The sequence below is a fragment of the Diplotaxodon limnothrissa genome, linkage group LG23, assembly GCF_057381915.1.
Source record: "Diplotaxodon limnothrissa isolate DT_005_m linkage group LG23, D_limnothrissa_male_GT1.1, whole genome shotgun sequence".
In the NCBI taxonomy this organism is placed as follows: domain Eukaryota; kingdom Metazoa; phylum Chordata; class Actinopteri; order Cichliformes; family Cichlidae; genus Diplotaxodon; species Diplotaxodon limnothrissa.
The window spans coordinates 28,422,470-28,438,741 of NC_140617.1; the positions used below are offsets into that span (position 1 = coordinate 28,422,470).

The window sequence follows — 16,272 nt, forward strand, 5'->3', positions numbered from 1 at the left end:
ATTACACTTTCTTTGGTTTTTGCTTTTGTGGAAGAACACAGTCACCTTATGACATATCCAGGCGATGGATGTGATATAGTCTTGCACATCAGAGGTTTTTTTTTTTTTACGATTAAGATGAATTTGACAAAAAGGGTGGGCTGAGTAACTACGCTATGAAGGTGAGGGTTTGTCTTTGGTTGTGTTTGAGTCTGTGAGTCTATGTTTTGACCCCCGGTGGGAAGTCTTTTGTCTTGATTTAAATTGTCTTTCAGTAAAATATCTCATAGTTTGAAGTTTGAGAGTTTAGCTTTGTGAGTAAATTTGCCTGCAGTTTCTGACACAGCACAATTATTCTGTCTTTAGAGAAAATGCACGAGGAAAAGGAGAAGGAGGACATCGGCAGAGCGGGCGGAGACGATGACATCAAGGTAAAAAAAAATACAGCACAAAATTGATTTTGATTTTTACAAAATATTAAAATCTGGAACCTAACAGAGTTCAGCACAGTCTGAACTCTGTTAGGCAGCTTTCTTGTTGTTTCTTTAAGTCGTCTTCAGGAATAGTTCTCCAGGCTTATTGAAGGACATTCAAAGCTCTTCTTTGGATGTTTCTGCCTTTTGTTCTGTTCTCTGTCAACATGATCCCACACTGCTTCAGTAATGTTGAGGTCCGGGCTCTGGGGAGGCCGATCCATGACTGATAGTGCTCCACTGTGTGTTTTTACTGCATTAACAATGTGTTTGAGATCATTGTCACGCTGAAAAATGAAGCTGTTGACAATCATATGCTTTCCAGATGATTTTGCATGGTGTATCAAAATCTGATGGTGCTTCTCTGTTTTCATAGTTGATAATTTTAACAAGGTCTCCACCACCACTGGCTGAAATGCAGCTGGAAAAATGCTTCTAAAGATGATCAGGTACAAGCACTGGACTGCAAATGAGTGAAAAAGCAGCCAATGTCCAAATAAAACCTTTGAAAGAGCTTCAGAAAGCCTGAGAACTATTGCTCAAAAACAATTGAAAAAAAAGAAAATCTGGCGGCTTGGAAGTAAAGCGTAAAGACATGAGGGTTGATTCAAGACATTTGTTCATATTTGTTCATGTTGCAGGTCAGATTGAAGGCAGGAGATCCAGTAACTAGTAGTTAACTACTAGTAGTTAACTACTAGTTACTGTTAACTAGCTAACTAGTAGCTGAGACACTTCCAAGTAGCCAGATTTAAAGTGTTAGACCTAATACAGTCTAACACAGTCCATGTCATAGGTTTATCCAGTATTTAAGTGCTCCAGACTGACCCAGAAAAACGAGCAGCTTCTAACAGGAAGCTCTTGTATTTTGGATCATGGATTTGGGATTATCATAGGGTTATTTTAGTGCGTCATGTTTCTGTTCAGTGTCCTCTGAGGGAATAATGTTGCCAACCTCAGCTCTAATGTGTTTTTATGTCTTCAGAAAACGCTGGAGGAGCAGCTGGAGAACCACAGGGAGGCTCATCAGAAGCAGCTCAGCCGCCTGCGGGATGAGATCGAAGACAAACAGAGGATGCTGGACGAGCTCAGAGAGTGAGAAAACATCAGCAAACGCACACACTGACGCACACAAACCAACTCTGAGGATGTAACAGCACAGCAGGGGGGAGACGATGGGAGATTAGGGGAGAGATATCACAGGGAAACCCACAGATGTGCTCAGGTTTGAAACCGTTCTACACAAATCCTGATCTTTTCAGACGAGCTCAGGCCATGAGCAGATACACACATATACCCATTTTAATATTCCCCTCAGCCCTCAGAGTAGGGATTTCCACTCAGGTTGTCTTCAAAGGGGGACTACTGAGGAGAAGAAGCAGCTCAGAGAACAAGTGCGAGCAAGGAGCTGCTGCCTGAAAGCGATCAAAGATCTGGGCTCAAAGTCAGCTTCTGCTTCAAAAGAAGAGTTAACATGACTAGAAAGTGACTTTCAAGGCCTCAACCTGCAACTTTAGAGCCTCCAACTAAACATGCTTCGATTCCAAACCACATTTTCTGAAACTAGAGAGCGTATTTATTAAAACAGTTTCTCCCTCTCAGTCTAAATCAGGGGCTGTTACTGGAGCAGGAGCGACTCATGTCGGATTACTACAAACTGCAGGCGGAGGAGCAGGAGAAGAATGCAAAGCTGGAGAGGCTCGTGTAGGTGAACACAAGCATCTTAGAGTTAATTTGAGACAATAAAAGTGTCACATGGTTTGATTATTGCTCTGTTTTCTGTACAGGCTGCTGAATGAACAAAGGGAGCAGGCCCGAGAGGACCTGAAGGGTCTGGAGGAGACTGTGGTGAGACTCAGTGATGGCCCCATAACTACTCTCACCTTTGAAGTCACAGCTGTTCTAACCTTAGATGTCTGTTTAGTCACATAGCAAAGCAAAGAAACTGCTGGAAGTCTGCACCAATGCAGGCTTACTCAAAAACAGTGCTTTGTAATATATTTAATGAGAATAGAGGCAAGTCAGAGGATTAAAGAAATGTTGTTAGTATAGTGCATCTCATTGATCCAGCTGTTCACAACTTCATCCCAAAGAGTCGTTCGGACATATTTCTTAAAAGTGCACTTCTTTTTCTTACATTTACATAAAAAGGGGAGTTTCAGTGATCGAGCCTCAAACGGCTGTGATTTGATGCTGTATAAATGGAACAGAATTTAATTGAATACCCTGAGTAGGGATGGGAAGCTGGATACTGGTGTTTCAACGCTGTGTTGAGCTTACGAAGCACTGATCTGAAGTGCCGTTCAAAACACCCACTTCACATGACCATGGCTTTTTCAGGTTTCACCCTAGGTTTGGCCGATGGTAGAATAAACCTGATGACATCTTTAATTCAGTTCAATTTAATTTAAGAGTATTTACATACAAATGAATTCAACTGAACTGAATTAAAAGGAAAAAACCAACAGTCTGATGATTCCCTATGAGCAAATACTTGGCGACAGTGGGGAGGAAGAACTCACTTTAAAAAGGAAGAACCCTCTGGCAAAATGTAAATCCCAGAACTATTATGTGGGTCTAACTTCCAGCTTTCACTCCCTTCTTGTTCACTCAGGCCAAAGAGCTGCAAACTCTGCACAACCTGCGCAAACTCTTCGTCCAGGACCTCACTGCACGGGTTAAGAAGGTAGATCTTTTTACTGTTGACACATACGACTGGTCGTTTAATGTAGTTTGGTGTAATTTTCCTCTATTATAAGAGTGCAGAGCTTGACTGTGAGGAGGGACTCAGCAACATTGCACAGAAACAGAAAATCTCATTCTTGGAGAACAATTTGGAGCAGCTGACTAAGGTCCACAAACAGGTACGGTTGCTATACAGAGGCTGAATCCATAAAAATATTATAAAACAGAAATGCTGAGCGCTGTGAGATACAGTGCGATAAAATAATGCTCAGTAACTTCATGCCGCCGCCCTCAGCTGGTCCGGGACAACGCAGACCTTCGCTGCGAACTGCCCAAGCTGGAGAAGCGTCTGCGAGCCACGGCCGAGCGAGTCAAAGCGCTGGAGAACGCCTTGAAGGAGGCCAAGGAGAACGCCATGAGGGACCGCAAGCGCTACCAGCAGGAGGTGGACCGCATCAAAGAGGCTGTGCGGGCCAAGAACATGGCCAGGAGGGGATACTCTGCACAGATCGGTGAGGTTTTACTTCCATTTATTATTTCACTGAAATAGATGTGCTCATGTGACAGCTGTCGGACAAAGAAGACCGGTTCACACAGGGGTGAAACCTGCCACCAGCACCGTAGCTGAACCTGGACACAAATACATTTCCGAATGAGTGATAGTGTTTCTAGATAACTTCTATATGTTTAAATAACCATCTTTACGCTAAAGAGTAGCAATTTAAATTGGTTTTGCTGAAAGCATGCTGATTGGCAGGATTGTTTCTGTGGCCTGGACACTGATGCTTTTGTTGCTGTGCTTTTAAAACACAGATTACAGCCATTTGTGTTGAGAACACTATTGCAAATAGATGCTTATCAGCACAATCTGACTCAAATATTTGCAAAATTTTCCAATTTGTCTGAGAGGGATTGTAGTCAGCCCAAGTCAAACTGCAATTTTAAACCTGTTTCATAGTACAGATTATACCCTGGTGACTGAGGTGGGGAAGAACTCCACTTTAACAGGAAGTGACTTCCAGGAGAACTATACTCAGGGAAGGGCAGTCAGGGATTCAATCCCTCTGAGAGTAGCTTTTGCAGTTGATATTTCAACCAGAAAAATTGAAATATCTGAGCTGGTTTAAACTTGAAACAAACAAACAAAAAAATAAAACACTGGATAAAAAAACAGACCTGAATATGGATCCCTGGGAGAAAGATAAATCAGCCAATGGATCAAGATGTTCTCTTTTTTGTGTTTTCAGCAAAGCCTATCCGGCCCGGACATCATCCACTGTCCTCCCCGATCTGCAGCTCCATCAGAGCCGGAGGTGTTGATATTCATAACAACTGAACCCACAACAGCAACATAATCCTGTGAGTGCAAAAATCTGTTTTCCATTTTACGAAATATAATTTCCTTTGCTTGTCTTACACATGGCTACCACCAGGGGGCGGTTAACAAATATATCACTTACACATAAACTGGATATAAGACAGTCTCAGAGATTTGCCTCTTGTTGCAGACGACCATAAACAACTCAGTGCATGCTCACCACCCCACCTGGATCCACAAGCAACGCCCCTCCTCTTGGAGCACCAATGGGAGGCCTTCACGACAGACTGTCATCGCTCGGAGAAGCACCATCCAAACATTGTGTAAATACTGATGAGACATATTTAATTTGCTGAATGTAGATCTCAGAGGCCTCGTTTATAACACATTCGCTGTTATAAGTTTAGTTTTCTGGATCTTCTGATGGTAGATTGTCGTTATTATGCAACAGGGCAGCACGGTGGCACGGTGGTTAGCACTGTTGCCGCACAGCAAGAAGGTCCTGAGTTCAATTCCAACATCAGGCCGGGGTCTTTCTGTGTGGAGTTTGCATGTTCTCCCCGTGTTTGCGTGGGTTCTCTCCGGGTACTCCGGCTTCCTCCCACCGTCCAAAGACATGCAACTTGTGGGGATAGGTTAATTGGATAATCCAAATTGCCACTAGGTGTGAATGTGAGTGTGAATGTGGGTGTGAATGGTTGTCTGTCCCTATGTGTTAGCCCTGCGACAGACTGGCGACCTGTCCAGGGTGTACCCTGCCTCTCGCCCTATGACAGCTGGGATAGGCTCCAGCGCCCCCCGCGACCCTGAAAAGGACAAGCGGAAGCGAATGGATGGATGGATGGATGGATTAAAAGCTCGAAGTTTATAAGTGAGGCCCTGTATTAGAAATGAAAATGAAGCTTAAGTTTTAGGTTTGCGCAGCTTTACAGGAGAAGGCAAACGTGTCTGTTTTTAGATAAGTATTGTTTAACGTTTTAGGAAACAACTTGCTTTTTTCCTTTTTTTCTCAGTCGTCATGATGACAGAAGTGACACCACTCGAGTGTATCTGATCAATATGAAGCTACAGCCAACAGACGGTTAGCTTAGGTTAGCATAAAGACCAGGGAATGGCAATCACAGAGATCTTTGGTCCTGTACCCTATATACCTCTTTGCAAACAGCCACTTGTCATTAGGTTGGTGGAAATACACATTTTTCCCTTGTGATCCAGTGGTTGCCAGATGATTGCTGCCTGGTCTCTAGGCCTATGTGGCTGACGCTACAGCAGCATCCCTCCAAAATGGCAGTCACACCGAAGACAACAGTTTACTATGGATAAACGCCTCATCCCACTCCGTAGCCTAAATGGCGACCATTAGGTTGATAATTGCTCCGAGCTCTTTATGGACAGTGTAATCACTAAGTGTGTTAACTACAACTCATTGCAAAAAAATTTAACACGCATAATCAGCAAATTACGCCCCAGCTCATTTACATCAATGCCTGAAGATGATTTCTGCTGTTAGCTGGGTAGCCCTAACATGCATGCTACCTGCATATTTTGGAAAACATCTACAACTTATTTACAGATCCTGAATTGAAAATCTCATCCATATTTTTTAGAAGTATTTTAACTATGGACCAAAAAATTGTACCCACCAAAAACAGACTCACTACAAGCTACTAAACTGTAAAATGATGGCATGTGACATAAAACATTAATGTATTATTTATAATATAACGGAGAAGAACTACTCTTCCCGCAATCCTTAACTGAAACAGCGACATCTCTGATTGGTGGAAGTTAATAATAATAATAATGGATTGCATTTATATAGCGCTTTTCGGGGCCCTCAAAGTGCTTTACAAGTTGCTGTTGAATGACATTGACCTTGGAAATGTGTAAACCCACAAACATCAGAATGGACGAGTTGCAGTCAGGAACATAGCACCATGCCACATCGATAACTTGGCTACACTTGACCACTCACGCACAATACAAACTACAAACACTAAATTCTAGAAGGCTGGAAGTCGGTTGCTATGGAATCTAGGATTTGATTGTATTATTGGATGAGTAGTTCTTTCACTGTTAAAAGTCATTATGTACACCGCAGTGGATTATCTACTAATTGGAAGGTCAGTGGTTCAACTCCCGGCTTGTCTTGTGTTCGTGTTAAAGTGTCTTTGGGCAAGAAACAGAACACTGAGTGGCCCCCAGTGCATCCATGAGGGAGAATGCTAGGTTCAAAGCACTTAGATGCAGTGAGTGGAATATTTATTTCTGGAAACAGAACTTAAAATAAAAATGGCTGTTTCACCATTTTAACCTAAGCTAACTGCCTGCAGGATGTAGCTTCATGCTTACTTTTATGGATGTGATTTGTTTCAAAGCAGGGCCTTTAAGTTTCTAACCTCGGTGATGTTGAAGGTTGTTGCTGGAGCTGGGCAGCAGAAACATGCTTCCACACAACTGTCTTTGCATGTGTCTTGTCTTCCAGATTTTATAACTTTTGTGTTTACACTTTTGTTTGATTACAGGTGACAATCAATAAAAAGAAACCCTTTGATTTGGTTTTAGAAAACATGCTCTGGGCTTCAAAAAGATTTTTCTTTTTTTGTCGTTTTGCAAAGAGGGATCTCATACAATTAAATTGCGCTGCTGTAGCTCTTGAGGAACACTGACCAGCCAATCAGTTGCTCCTAGGACTATGAGCCTGGTTTATAACTCTGGTTTAAAGCTGATTTAAATTTTTTCTCCCCACACAATTTCAGTGTCTGGATTGTTGTAATAGTCTGCACTCAATCTGTAAAGTTTCTGATTGGCCAGTCAGAGTCTTTAAAAACAGATTCAAAGGCAGAAAAAAGGTTTTTCCCCTCAGGCCAAAGTAATTAAAATCTCAGTGGATAAGCTGGATAAGTTTTTGCCTTTAGAAAACTGAAATCATCAAAACAGCACTCCAGCTTTAGAAATGAACACATTTCTCTACATTGACTTGTGACTTTGTAACTTTCTTTTTTAACGTCAAGACTGTAATTTAACGAGGCCTCTTGACCCTTTAGTGGTACATTAGACGTTTGTGCTGCTTTCCTTTATGGTGCCTGTTTAACATATTTTTATGTACATTATTGTCTCAGTGTAAAAGGCCCAATTACAGTTGTTCTTTGGTTATAGTCTACCATTTTAGTTTCTTTTAGGTATCAAAGAGTAGCAGTCATCAAGCTCGAGGACGATACCCTACAGTCAAGCTTGATGACTGCTACTCTTCTAATGACGACCCCCACCCTTTGAATTAGCTTCTTGACCAGTGGCAGTTATTGAGCTTGATGACTGCCACTATTCGACCAGTCATTGGGCTGGATGAGTGCTGCCACACTTGACTGCTACCCTGCTGAACATAAGGCTGACGCCTCGGGTAGGACTGGGCTTTAGTTGTGCAATGTGACTTTCGGGCTAGTTGCTTTTGTTTCTGTGGATGTTGCTGTAGAATGTTACACTTTCGCAATGGCTTAGTTGCAGGACAGCAACAAGCACAGACGACGAATAAGTGAATGTAACTGCATGGACTAGAGCTTGTGTTAAAGGCATGCTCAGGGAGGGCAGTTTCTGTACAGGATGCATTTACCTCATCATGTTGTACATTTTTTGTTTTAGCTGTAGCATCGTGTATCCAAATATATATCTTACAACTGATGCAATTAAATCTAATAAAGATAATCTATTTAACTTGCTTTTTTTGTGTGCATTTCAAAATTAGAAGAAAACCGCAACTTCCAGGTGTCTCATCGTGATATAATCTTTAATCCCTATACATATTATTTCCCTCTGTAACACATCATCATTATCAGTTTTAGACAGAACAGACAGATTGGGTATTTTGGTCAGGTCACAATTAAATTAATAAAAATAATCGATAAATAATACAAAAATCTTCCTCACAATCACATAAGAAAGTTCCACATATTGAATACAACAATGTAACAGGACAGTTAAACCATTTTTATCTGTACAAATAGATGTTCACTTTTGTTTTTCCACATATTTCACATACTTTATGATATACTGCACTTTTGGCCAACATTACAGAAAAGCAGAGGGTTACAGGTTTAACCCCAGTTCTCTGAGTCTTTAAAGGTTCATGAGCGTGAGGATGTTCATCTCCAAACCCAGGTCAAATAATATTTGGAGCAGCTTTTATGTTGTTTGGAGTAGTGGTTTTATTTAACTGGTAAATAGAATTTGTCCCAGGTGTGATCCTCAGCTTCAGCAAGTTTCTTTTTCTCTTGCATTCAAGATGATGCTGGCGGACGATATTTATGTTATAAAGCCAACACACTGCACACTTTTACTGCAGAGAAAAATGAAATCAGTTGACGTGAACAAACACTCGAGTAAACAACAATGTCAGGGCTAGGTTTTTTTCTTTCTTTTGTTTAAAAAGCACCTTTTGACTAAGCCTTGGGAACCCATTAGCTAGTCTGTAGACTTAGCTTCTGGCAGAAATGGCAAAGCCCAAGACAATTTGTTTCACATCCTGATCATTGTTTACAAAAAAACCTATCAATTAAAACGCAAAATCTTCCTTAGAAAGAATCCAATTTAGTATACTCAAAGCAACAAGACTTACTTTTGATCCTTGATGGTTGTTCACACTTGGCGATGATTTCCAGAATTTAACATTGTGGTTAACACACCGAGTCTCAGTAAGGTCATAGCTATATCAGAGAATTGTCTTAAATATACACAAGAACTGCCACTCTGTGGACTTCCAGTTTGATAGGGGTTCTATGAGATAGTCCTGGATAACTGGGGAGTTCCCAGTTTAATCTGATTTAATCTTTCTGGGATTTCAAGCATGCAAACTCTTCTCTAAGGATTTCTGGCTCTTACTGTAGATTGTAGAAGTCTATGCAACCTCAGTAAACATTTTCCCAACGAGTTCATGGTCTCAGTCGCTACTTTCAAGTGTTACTGAATACAGCATAGTGTTTATTTTGCAAATTGTGGTCCCTGTTAATGTCAAAAAGGATGAAAGGCTGATAAAGCAAGGTATGGGAGTGGGTGCGGTAGATCCACTCCTCGTTTGACACATTTAGCCAGAAGACACTCAGCTCGAAGGGACTTCACTGAGGGGGGTGGGTAAGGTAACGGTGGCTACGTCCATCTTTTAGACTGTTCGTGCCTCTAGCCAACACCTTTACAAGTGTGTGGGAATTATAAGTTGTACGCAACGGCCAAACAACATGGTGGAAATATTTCAGAATATTCTAGTTTTGCAGCCTGAAGCTCATTAAACTAGCGAACAATTTCATACAGCACTGCTTCTTTATGTTATGCAATAAACCTCTGATAAAACTGACTTGTGTTTGTTTGGTTTGTTTTTAGCTTCGGAGTCAAAAATAAAGGGATAATTTTTTTCCGGGTATTATTATCGTGCGGTCTGACTTAGTCAAAAGCTGCACGTGGCAAACCAAGCCCTGGTCATTCAGCACAGCTTCACATACATATCCACATGCATCCGCAACCTTTCACGCAGCCACACAACGCACTCCCCGCACACATACACCCACAGGAACGGACAGCCAACGTGGTGAAGACTTGATGTCCACGGCGTCTGTTTTCTTTCTACACCCACGAGTCGGGGGAGCCGGTGAACTTGTTCGCCCTGTTTGAAGGCCTCCGTGTGGTGGAGTAGAAGTCCACATAGTTGGTGTTGGCTTTGAATCGGAGCGACTGGGTGGCGTAGCCCTCGGGAGAAGACGGGGTCAGGTGGGCCGGTTCGTCCTCAAAGTGCTCCTCGCCGTAGCCTTGTGGGGACGACAGGTACATTCTGTAGCTGTTGAAGTTCTTCCTGTCGGGTTCGTCGTAGAATGGCTCTGGGTGCTTGGAAAACAATGTAATCAGTCAGTCTATATAAAATCAACCAAACTGAGAAAACATCCTTACCTGGATGATTGAGCACGACATTACTGTATGATGAAACAACAAAAGGCTTCTTACCTGGGATCTTCTCAGATCCTCTCCTGACTGGGAGGAATAGGTCCCAATGAAATATGGGGTTTTCTTCTCTGACCCTGAGGTGAAAAATCCATAAGTAGAGAGTAAAATAAATATAACTCCAAACTGAAATGGTGGTTGTTTGAGAAAAAACACCAGCGGCACGTGTGCAGATCCCTGAGGGATGCCACAAACCTGTGTACTGCCGTTTGTGTAAACTGTTGTCTCCATAATATGTGTCGAGTTGCATAGATGACTGGGCCCTCTGATAGTTTGAACTGTGTCTTCTTATCCCGAGCATCGCTGGCGAGGATGTTGCACTACCGCCTGAAAACAAAGCCAACCAGAAAAATAAAACAGTGATATGATTTAAACCAAATCCTGTTTCCCCCCCAACAATCTATTACTGAAATATGATCATCGGTTTGATGTCTCTCACACCTGATTGAATGACGGGGGACATCTGCATTGGGCTGGTGGGTAGGGTCGGCTGAGAGCGGTATCGGTCCCGCTCCAGAGTGGAGACGGGGGTGACAAAGTGGGTGTAGTTCCAGCCATCCTGTTCACATGTACGACAAAAAGAAAATAAAGAGGCATGCTTGTGCACACATGTAGGAGCTCCTGCAGGGTTTCTTTAATATGAATACATACATTTAAAACCTCCCCCCAAAAAACAAAATTGGCTCTATAGAATAGACAAAAGACTTATGGAATTAGGCTATGGATACTGGAAAAAACAAAAAACATCAAACGTTTCCAAGGCTGTTGGAATTTAGATGCTCAAATTGCTGCAGCACCTGCTGGGGGAATGGTTGAGGACCTACATGTACTTAAACTACTGCATTTACGTAGATTTCATCCATTCACCTTCTGCCACAGACCTCCCTGACCACCTCCTCCTGATCTCCTGTGGGGAACAGTATTGTAGGGTCCTTTACCTTACAATATAAATCACCTTGAGGCAACTGTTGCTATATAATAATTTGAACTGAATTAAATTTTCTGTCAGAGAACCATGGCCTCAGACTTGATTCCCACCCCTGTTGCTTCACACTCAACTGTAAACCACCCCAAAGCAAACAGGGGCCATCCCCCGACGGAGCCAAAAGAACCACATAATCTGCAAAAAGCTGAGATGACATCTTGAGACCCTCCACTCTTTGGCTGTTCCTAGAAATTCTGACCATAAAAGTCATGACCACAATTGGTGGCGCAACTGGACCGGAAGGTTTCATCAGTTTGAATCCTGTGCCACAACACTTTTACCGCATAAGAGTTACAGGTTTGTTACGAATTTTGCCTGTGGCTGTAACAGTCAGTGGTGAATTCCTTTATTCTTTGTCAATTTGGCTTTCATAACAGCTGCTGTGTTTAATTGGTAATATCAGTGGCTGCCGTTTCAAATCTGGCTTTCCTAAGAATCATATAAGATGAGACTTTTACAGCATGTGTCATTTATGCAGATCCTACATCATGAGTCATCCTCATGGCACGAAACATGTCCCTTCAGCTGTGAATGTTTCTCCTTTCTTTATAGTTGAAACAGGAAGAGCGATTTATTGAAGCATGTGCAAAAACATGTAAATACAAGCATATAAGGGAAAAACAGTTTGTACCATGCTAACGAGCTGGAAGTCAGTATTTGGTGTGACCACCTTTATTCTTCAGCACAGTCTGAACTCTCTTTCTTGTTATTTCTTTAAGTCGTCTCCAGGAATAGTTCTCCAGGTTTCTTGAAGGACATTCAAAGCTCTTCTTTGGATGTTTCTGCCTTTTGTTCTGTTCTCTGTCAACATGATCCCACACTGCTTCAATAATGTTGAGGTCCGAGCTCCGGGGAGGCCGATCCATGACTGATAGTGTTCCACTGTGTGTTTTTCTGTCCAGGTATTTATTGCATTGGCAGTGTGTTTGGGATCATTGTGATGATCAGTGCTTGATTTTTTTCCTTTCTTAAGGACATTTTTTTCCAGACACTCTTCATCTGCTCTAGATATATATATATATTTAGGCCCGATACCTCTTGTTTTGTCCTCCACTTGTCCCGTCGCTTCAAATTTTTAAAGACTCCACAGTACATAGGTCACTTTTATCACACTTTTATCACAGCAAAACAGCTCTGGGGTTTTGCTGTGGCACTTTGCACAAAATTGATGGAATAATGAAGGAGGAGGACTACCTCCAAAATCTTGAACCTCACCTCTAATCAGCAGCTTCCAACAAATTGAAATGTGGACACAGTTGGATGTTACAGCAGGACAACGATCCCAAACACACATCACAACTGGGTGGCTGTAGCTCAGGCGGTAGAGCAGGTCATCATCTACTGATCGGAAGGTTGGTGGTTCGATTCCTGGCTTCCCCTAGTCTGCATGCCAAATATCCTTGGGCAAGATACTAACCCCAAATTGCTCTCCGATGCATCCATCGTGTATGTGAATGTTACTTAGAAAGCACTTAGAAAAATGTGCTTGTGCAAATGGGTGTGAATGGGTGAATGCACAAGTTGTGTAAAGCGCTTTGAGTGCTCAGAAGAGTAGAAAAGCGCTATATAAGAACCAGTCCATCTACCATTTACTGAGGGATGTGATATGCTGATAGCCTTTTCTTATCTTAGCACCCACATTTTGATAGATGTGACCAAGGGACTCTCATTCCAATGAAGTCAGATTAACAGAAGGGAGTGCACTTCTGAAAGAGACTTTGGATAATGAAGGCCTTGAATGATTACCGTGCCCTGAATTACAAACAGACGATAAGAAAGATAATCAGCATCTCCCTGAAAGAGCCTTTAAATTTCTTGAGGTGTAAATGGAGTTTTAATTCCATCAGTGTGAGTTCTTCCACATGTGTCTGCTCGTACCCACCTGTTTGTAGAGGGTCCTCAGCTCTCTGTACTGCCACAGGGTGTTCAGCACCTGAGCAGCTGCCTTCACAACCTTCATCGAATATCTGTGACACACACAGTATGTAAAATAAAATGAGTTAAACCAGTTAAGGAGTGCCTGATTTTCTGTCACCCATCACCTGTCACAGTGGTAGATGTTCATTATAAACGTAGCGAAATGAGTTCAATAATAAAAACATGGAGGTGGTCACGTCTTACCCTTTCCCTCGACCTTTGCTGATATCCACCAGTTTCTCGATGCCTCCGCTGTCGGCTAAAGCTTTGGCGTTCTCCATGTTGCGGCTGATGACTTCATGCAGCGTGCAACAGACTGATGCCACCGTGTCGTCTGACAGCACAGTGGGACTGCCGCCAGGCAGCCGGTTCACCAGATCCCGCATGGCGTACTTTCCTGCAGGTGGAGAGACAGACAGAACAGAAGGTCTGGATCTGCTCTTAGCGGATTAACAAACAAGTTTAACAAACAAGAATTGGTGGCACAAGATTGAATTAATGTCGGAGAATTGTAGATTTACAAAAGTTGGGAAGGTCTCTTCGAGCCATTTCAAAACAACTGCAGATTCCAAGATCATCAGATCAAACAATAATAAGTACATGTAATTCAGACGTGTCACCAATTTGCCAGAAGAAGACAAGATGACTCCAGGGCTCAAACCTGTCATGAACTGAAAACATCTGGAACACCAGCGTCACCGTCCACAGCGGAGTGAGTTTTACATTACCATGGACAGAAAGAAGCCCCTGCTCCAATATAGACGAGCCAAATACCTTCTGGAGAAAAGCTTTATAGTCAGAGAAGACAAAGATTGAGCTTTTTGGTCAAAATGAAAAGATGTTTAGAGGAGTAAAGGTACGGCTCTCAAAACCTGAGAACACTATACCAGCTGCTAAGCATGGTGGTGGTACCATCATGCTCTGGGGCTGTTTTGCTGTGGCACTTTGCACAAAATTGATGGAATAATGAAGGAGGAGGACTACCTCCAAAATCTTGAACCTCACCTCTAATCAGCAGCTTCCAACAAATTGAAATGTGGACATAGTTGGATGTTACAGCAGGACAACGATCCCAAACACACATCACAACTGGGGTTCGAGTGGATACAGCAGGCTAGCATTAAGCTTCAGGAATGGCCTTCCCAAAGTCTCTTACAGTGGGGCAAAAAAGTATTTAGTCAGCCACCGATTGTGCAAGTTCCCCCACCTAAAATGATGACAGAGGTCAGTAATTTGCACCAGAGGTACACTTCAACTGTGAGAGACAGAATGTGGAAAAAAAATCCATGAATTCACATGGTAGGATTTGTAAAGAATTTATTTTCCACCCTGATTTACGAATAAGTATTTGGTCACCTCAAACAAGGAAAATCTCTGGCTCTCACAGACCTGTAACGTCTTCTGTAAGAAGCTTTTCTGTCCCCCACTCGTTACCTGTATGAATGGCACCTGTTTGAACTCATCATCTGTATAAAAGACACCTGTCCACAGCCTCAGACAGTCAGACTCCAAACTCCGCCATGGCCAAGACCAAAGAGCTTTCGAAGGACACCAGGAAAAGTATTGTAGACCTGCACCAGACTGGGAAGAGTGAATCTACAATAGGCAAGCAGCTTGGTGTGAAAAAATCAACTGTGGGAGCAATCATCAGAAAATGGAAGACATACAAGACCACTGATAATCTCCCTCGATCTGGGGCTCCACGCAAGATCTCATCCCGTGGGGTCAAAATGATCATGAGAACGGTGAGCAAAGATCCCAGAACCACACGGGGGGACCTGGTGAATGACCTGCAGAGAGCTGGGACCAAAGTAACAAAGGTCACCATCAGTAACACACTACAACGGCAGGGAATCAAATCCCGCAGTGCCAGACGTGTTCCGCTGCTGAAGCCAGTGCATGTCCAGGCCCGTCTGAAGTTTGCCAGAGAGCACATGGATGATACAGCAGAGGATTGGGAGAATGTCATGTGGTCAGATGAAACCAAAGTAGAACTTTTTGGTATAAACTCAACTCGTCGTGTTTGGAGGAAGAAGAATACTGAGTTGCATCCCAAGAACACCATACCTACTGTGAAGCATGGGGGTGGAAACATCATGCTATGGGGCTGTTTTTCTGCCAAGGGGACAGGACGACTGATCCGTGTTAAGGACAGAATGAATGGGGCCATGTATCGTGAGATTTTGAGCCAAAACCTCCTTCCATCAGTGAGAACTTTGAAGATGAAACGAGGCTGGGTCTTCCAACATGACAATGATCCAAAACACACCGCCCAGGCAACAAAGGAGTGGCTCCGTAAGAAGCATTTGAAAGTCCTGGAGTGGCCTAGCCAGTCTCCAGACCTCAACCCCATAGAAAATCTGTGGCGGGAGTTGAAAGTCCGTGTTGCTCGGCGACAGCCCCAAAACATCACTGCTCTCGAGAAGATCTGCATGGAGGAATGGGCCAAAATACCAGCTACTGTGTGTGCAAACCTGGTAAAGACCTATAGTAAACGTTTGACCTCTGTTATTGCCAACAAAGGTTATGTTACAAAGTATTGAGTTGTATTTTTGTTATTGACCAAATACTTATTTTCCACCCTGATTTACGAATAAATTCTTTACAAATCCTACCATGTGGATTCATGGATTTTTTTTTCACATTCTGTCTCTCACAGTTGAAGTCTACCTCTGGTGCAAATTACTGACCTCTGTCATCATTTTAGGTGGGGGAACTTGCACAATCGGTGGCTGACTAAATACTTTTTTGCCCCACTGTATATATACTTAAGTATATGTTTGAACCTGTATGCATGTATACGTCTGAAATTTGTGCACCCACTTCAGGATTTCATTAACACTGAACATGTGTAAATGTGTAACAGTGCTGTTTATTTGCAGGCAGAGTATTAAGAGATGTTTAGTTTTGCTGAATCAGTTTTAGTGGCCGTC

General features: G+C 42.6%; 2 protein-coding genes across 4 annotated transcripts in view; one reads left to right on the plus strand and one right to left on the minus strand.

The window, feature by feature from the left end:
• LOC146608241 (kinesin heavy chain-like) overlaps window positions 1-4,473 on the plus strand; it is a 30,176-nt gene extending 25,703 nt beyond the window's left edge. Inside the window, exons 18-25 of the mRNA XM_085348881.1 lie at window positions 346-410; window positions 1,438-1,547; window positions 2,055-2,156; window positions 2,240-2,300; window positions 3,067-3,138; window positions 3,212-3,316; window positions 3,433-3,649; window positions 4,385-4,473. Coding sequence (XP_085205007.1) covers window positions 346-410; window positions 1,438-1,547; window positions 2,055-2,156; window positions 2,240-2,300; window positions 3,067-3,138; window positions 3,212-3,316; window positions 3,433-3,649; window positions 4,385-4,473 — 821 coding nt within the window. The remainder of the gene's footprint in view (window positions 1-345; window positions 411-1,437; window positions 1,548-2,054; window positions 2,157-2,239; window positions 2,301-3,066; window positions 3,139-3,211; window positions 3,317-3,432; window positions 3,650-4,384) is intronic.
• Window positions 4,474-10,050: 5,577 nt separating this feature from the next.
• Window positions 10,051-16,272, minus strand: part of LOC146608242 (plakophilin-4-like) — a 79,946-nt gene continuing 73,724 nt past the window's right edge. For all 3 annotated transcript variants that reach the window (XM_085347088.1, XM_085347087.1, XM_085347086.1), the window contains 6 exons: window positions 13,544-13,736; window positions 13,305-13,389; window positions 10,879-10,996; window positions 10,633-10,764; window positions 10,441-10,514; window positions 10,051-10,323 (listed from right to left, as the gene is read on the minus strand). In XM_085347088.1, coding sequence (XP_085203214.1) covers window positions 10,066-10,323; window positions 10,441-10,514; window positions 10,633-10,764; window positions 10,879-10,996; window positions 13,305-13,389; window positions 13,544-13,736 — 860 coding nt within the window. In that variant the 3' untranslated portion in view covers window positions 10,051-10,065. The remainder of the gene's footprint in view (window positions 10,324-10,440; window positions 10,515-10,632; window positions 10,765-10,878; window positions 10,997-13,304; window positions 13,390-13,543; window positions 13,737-16,272) is intronic.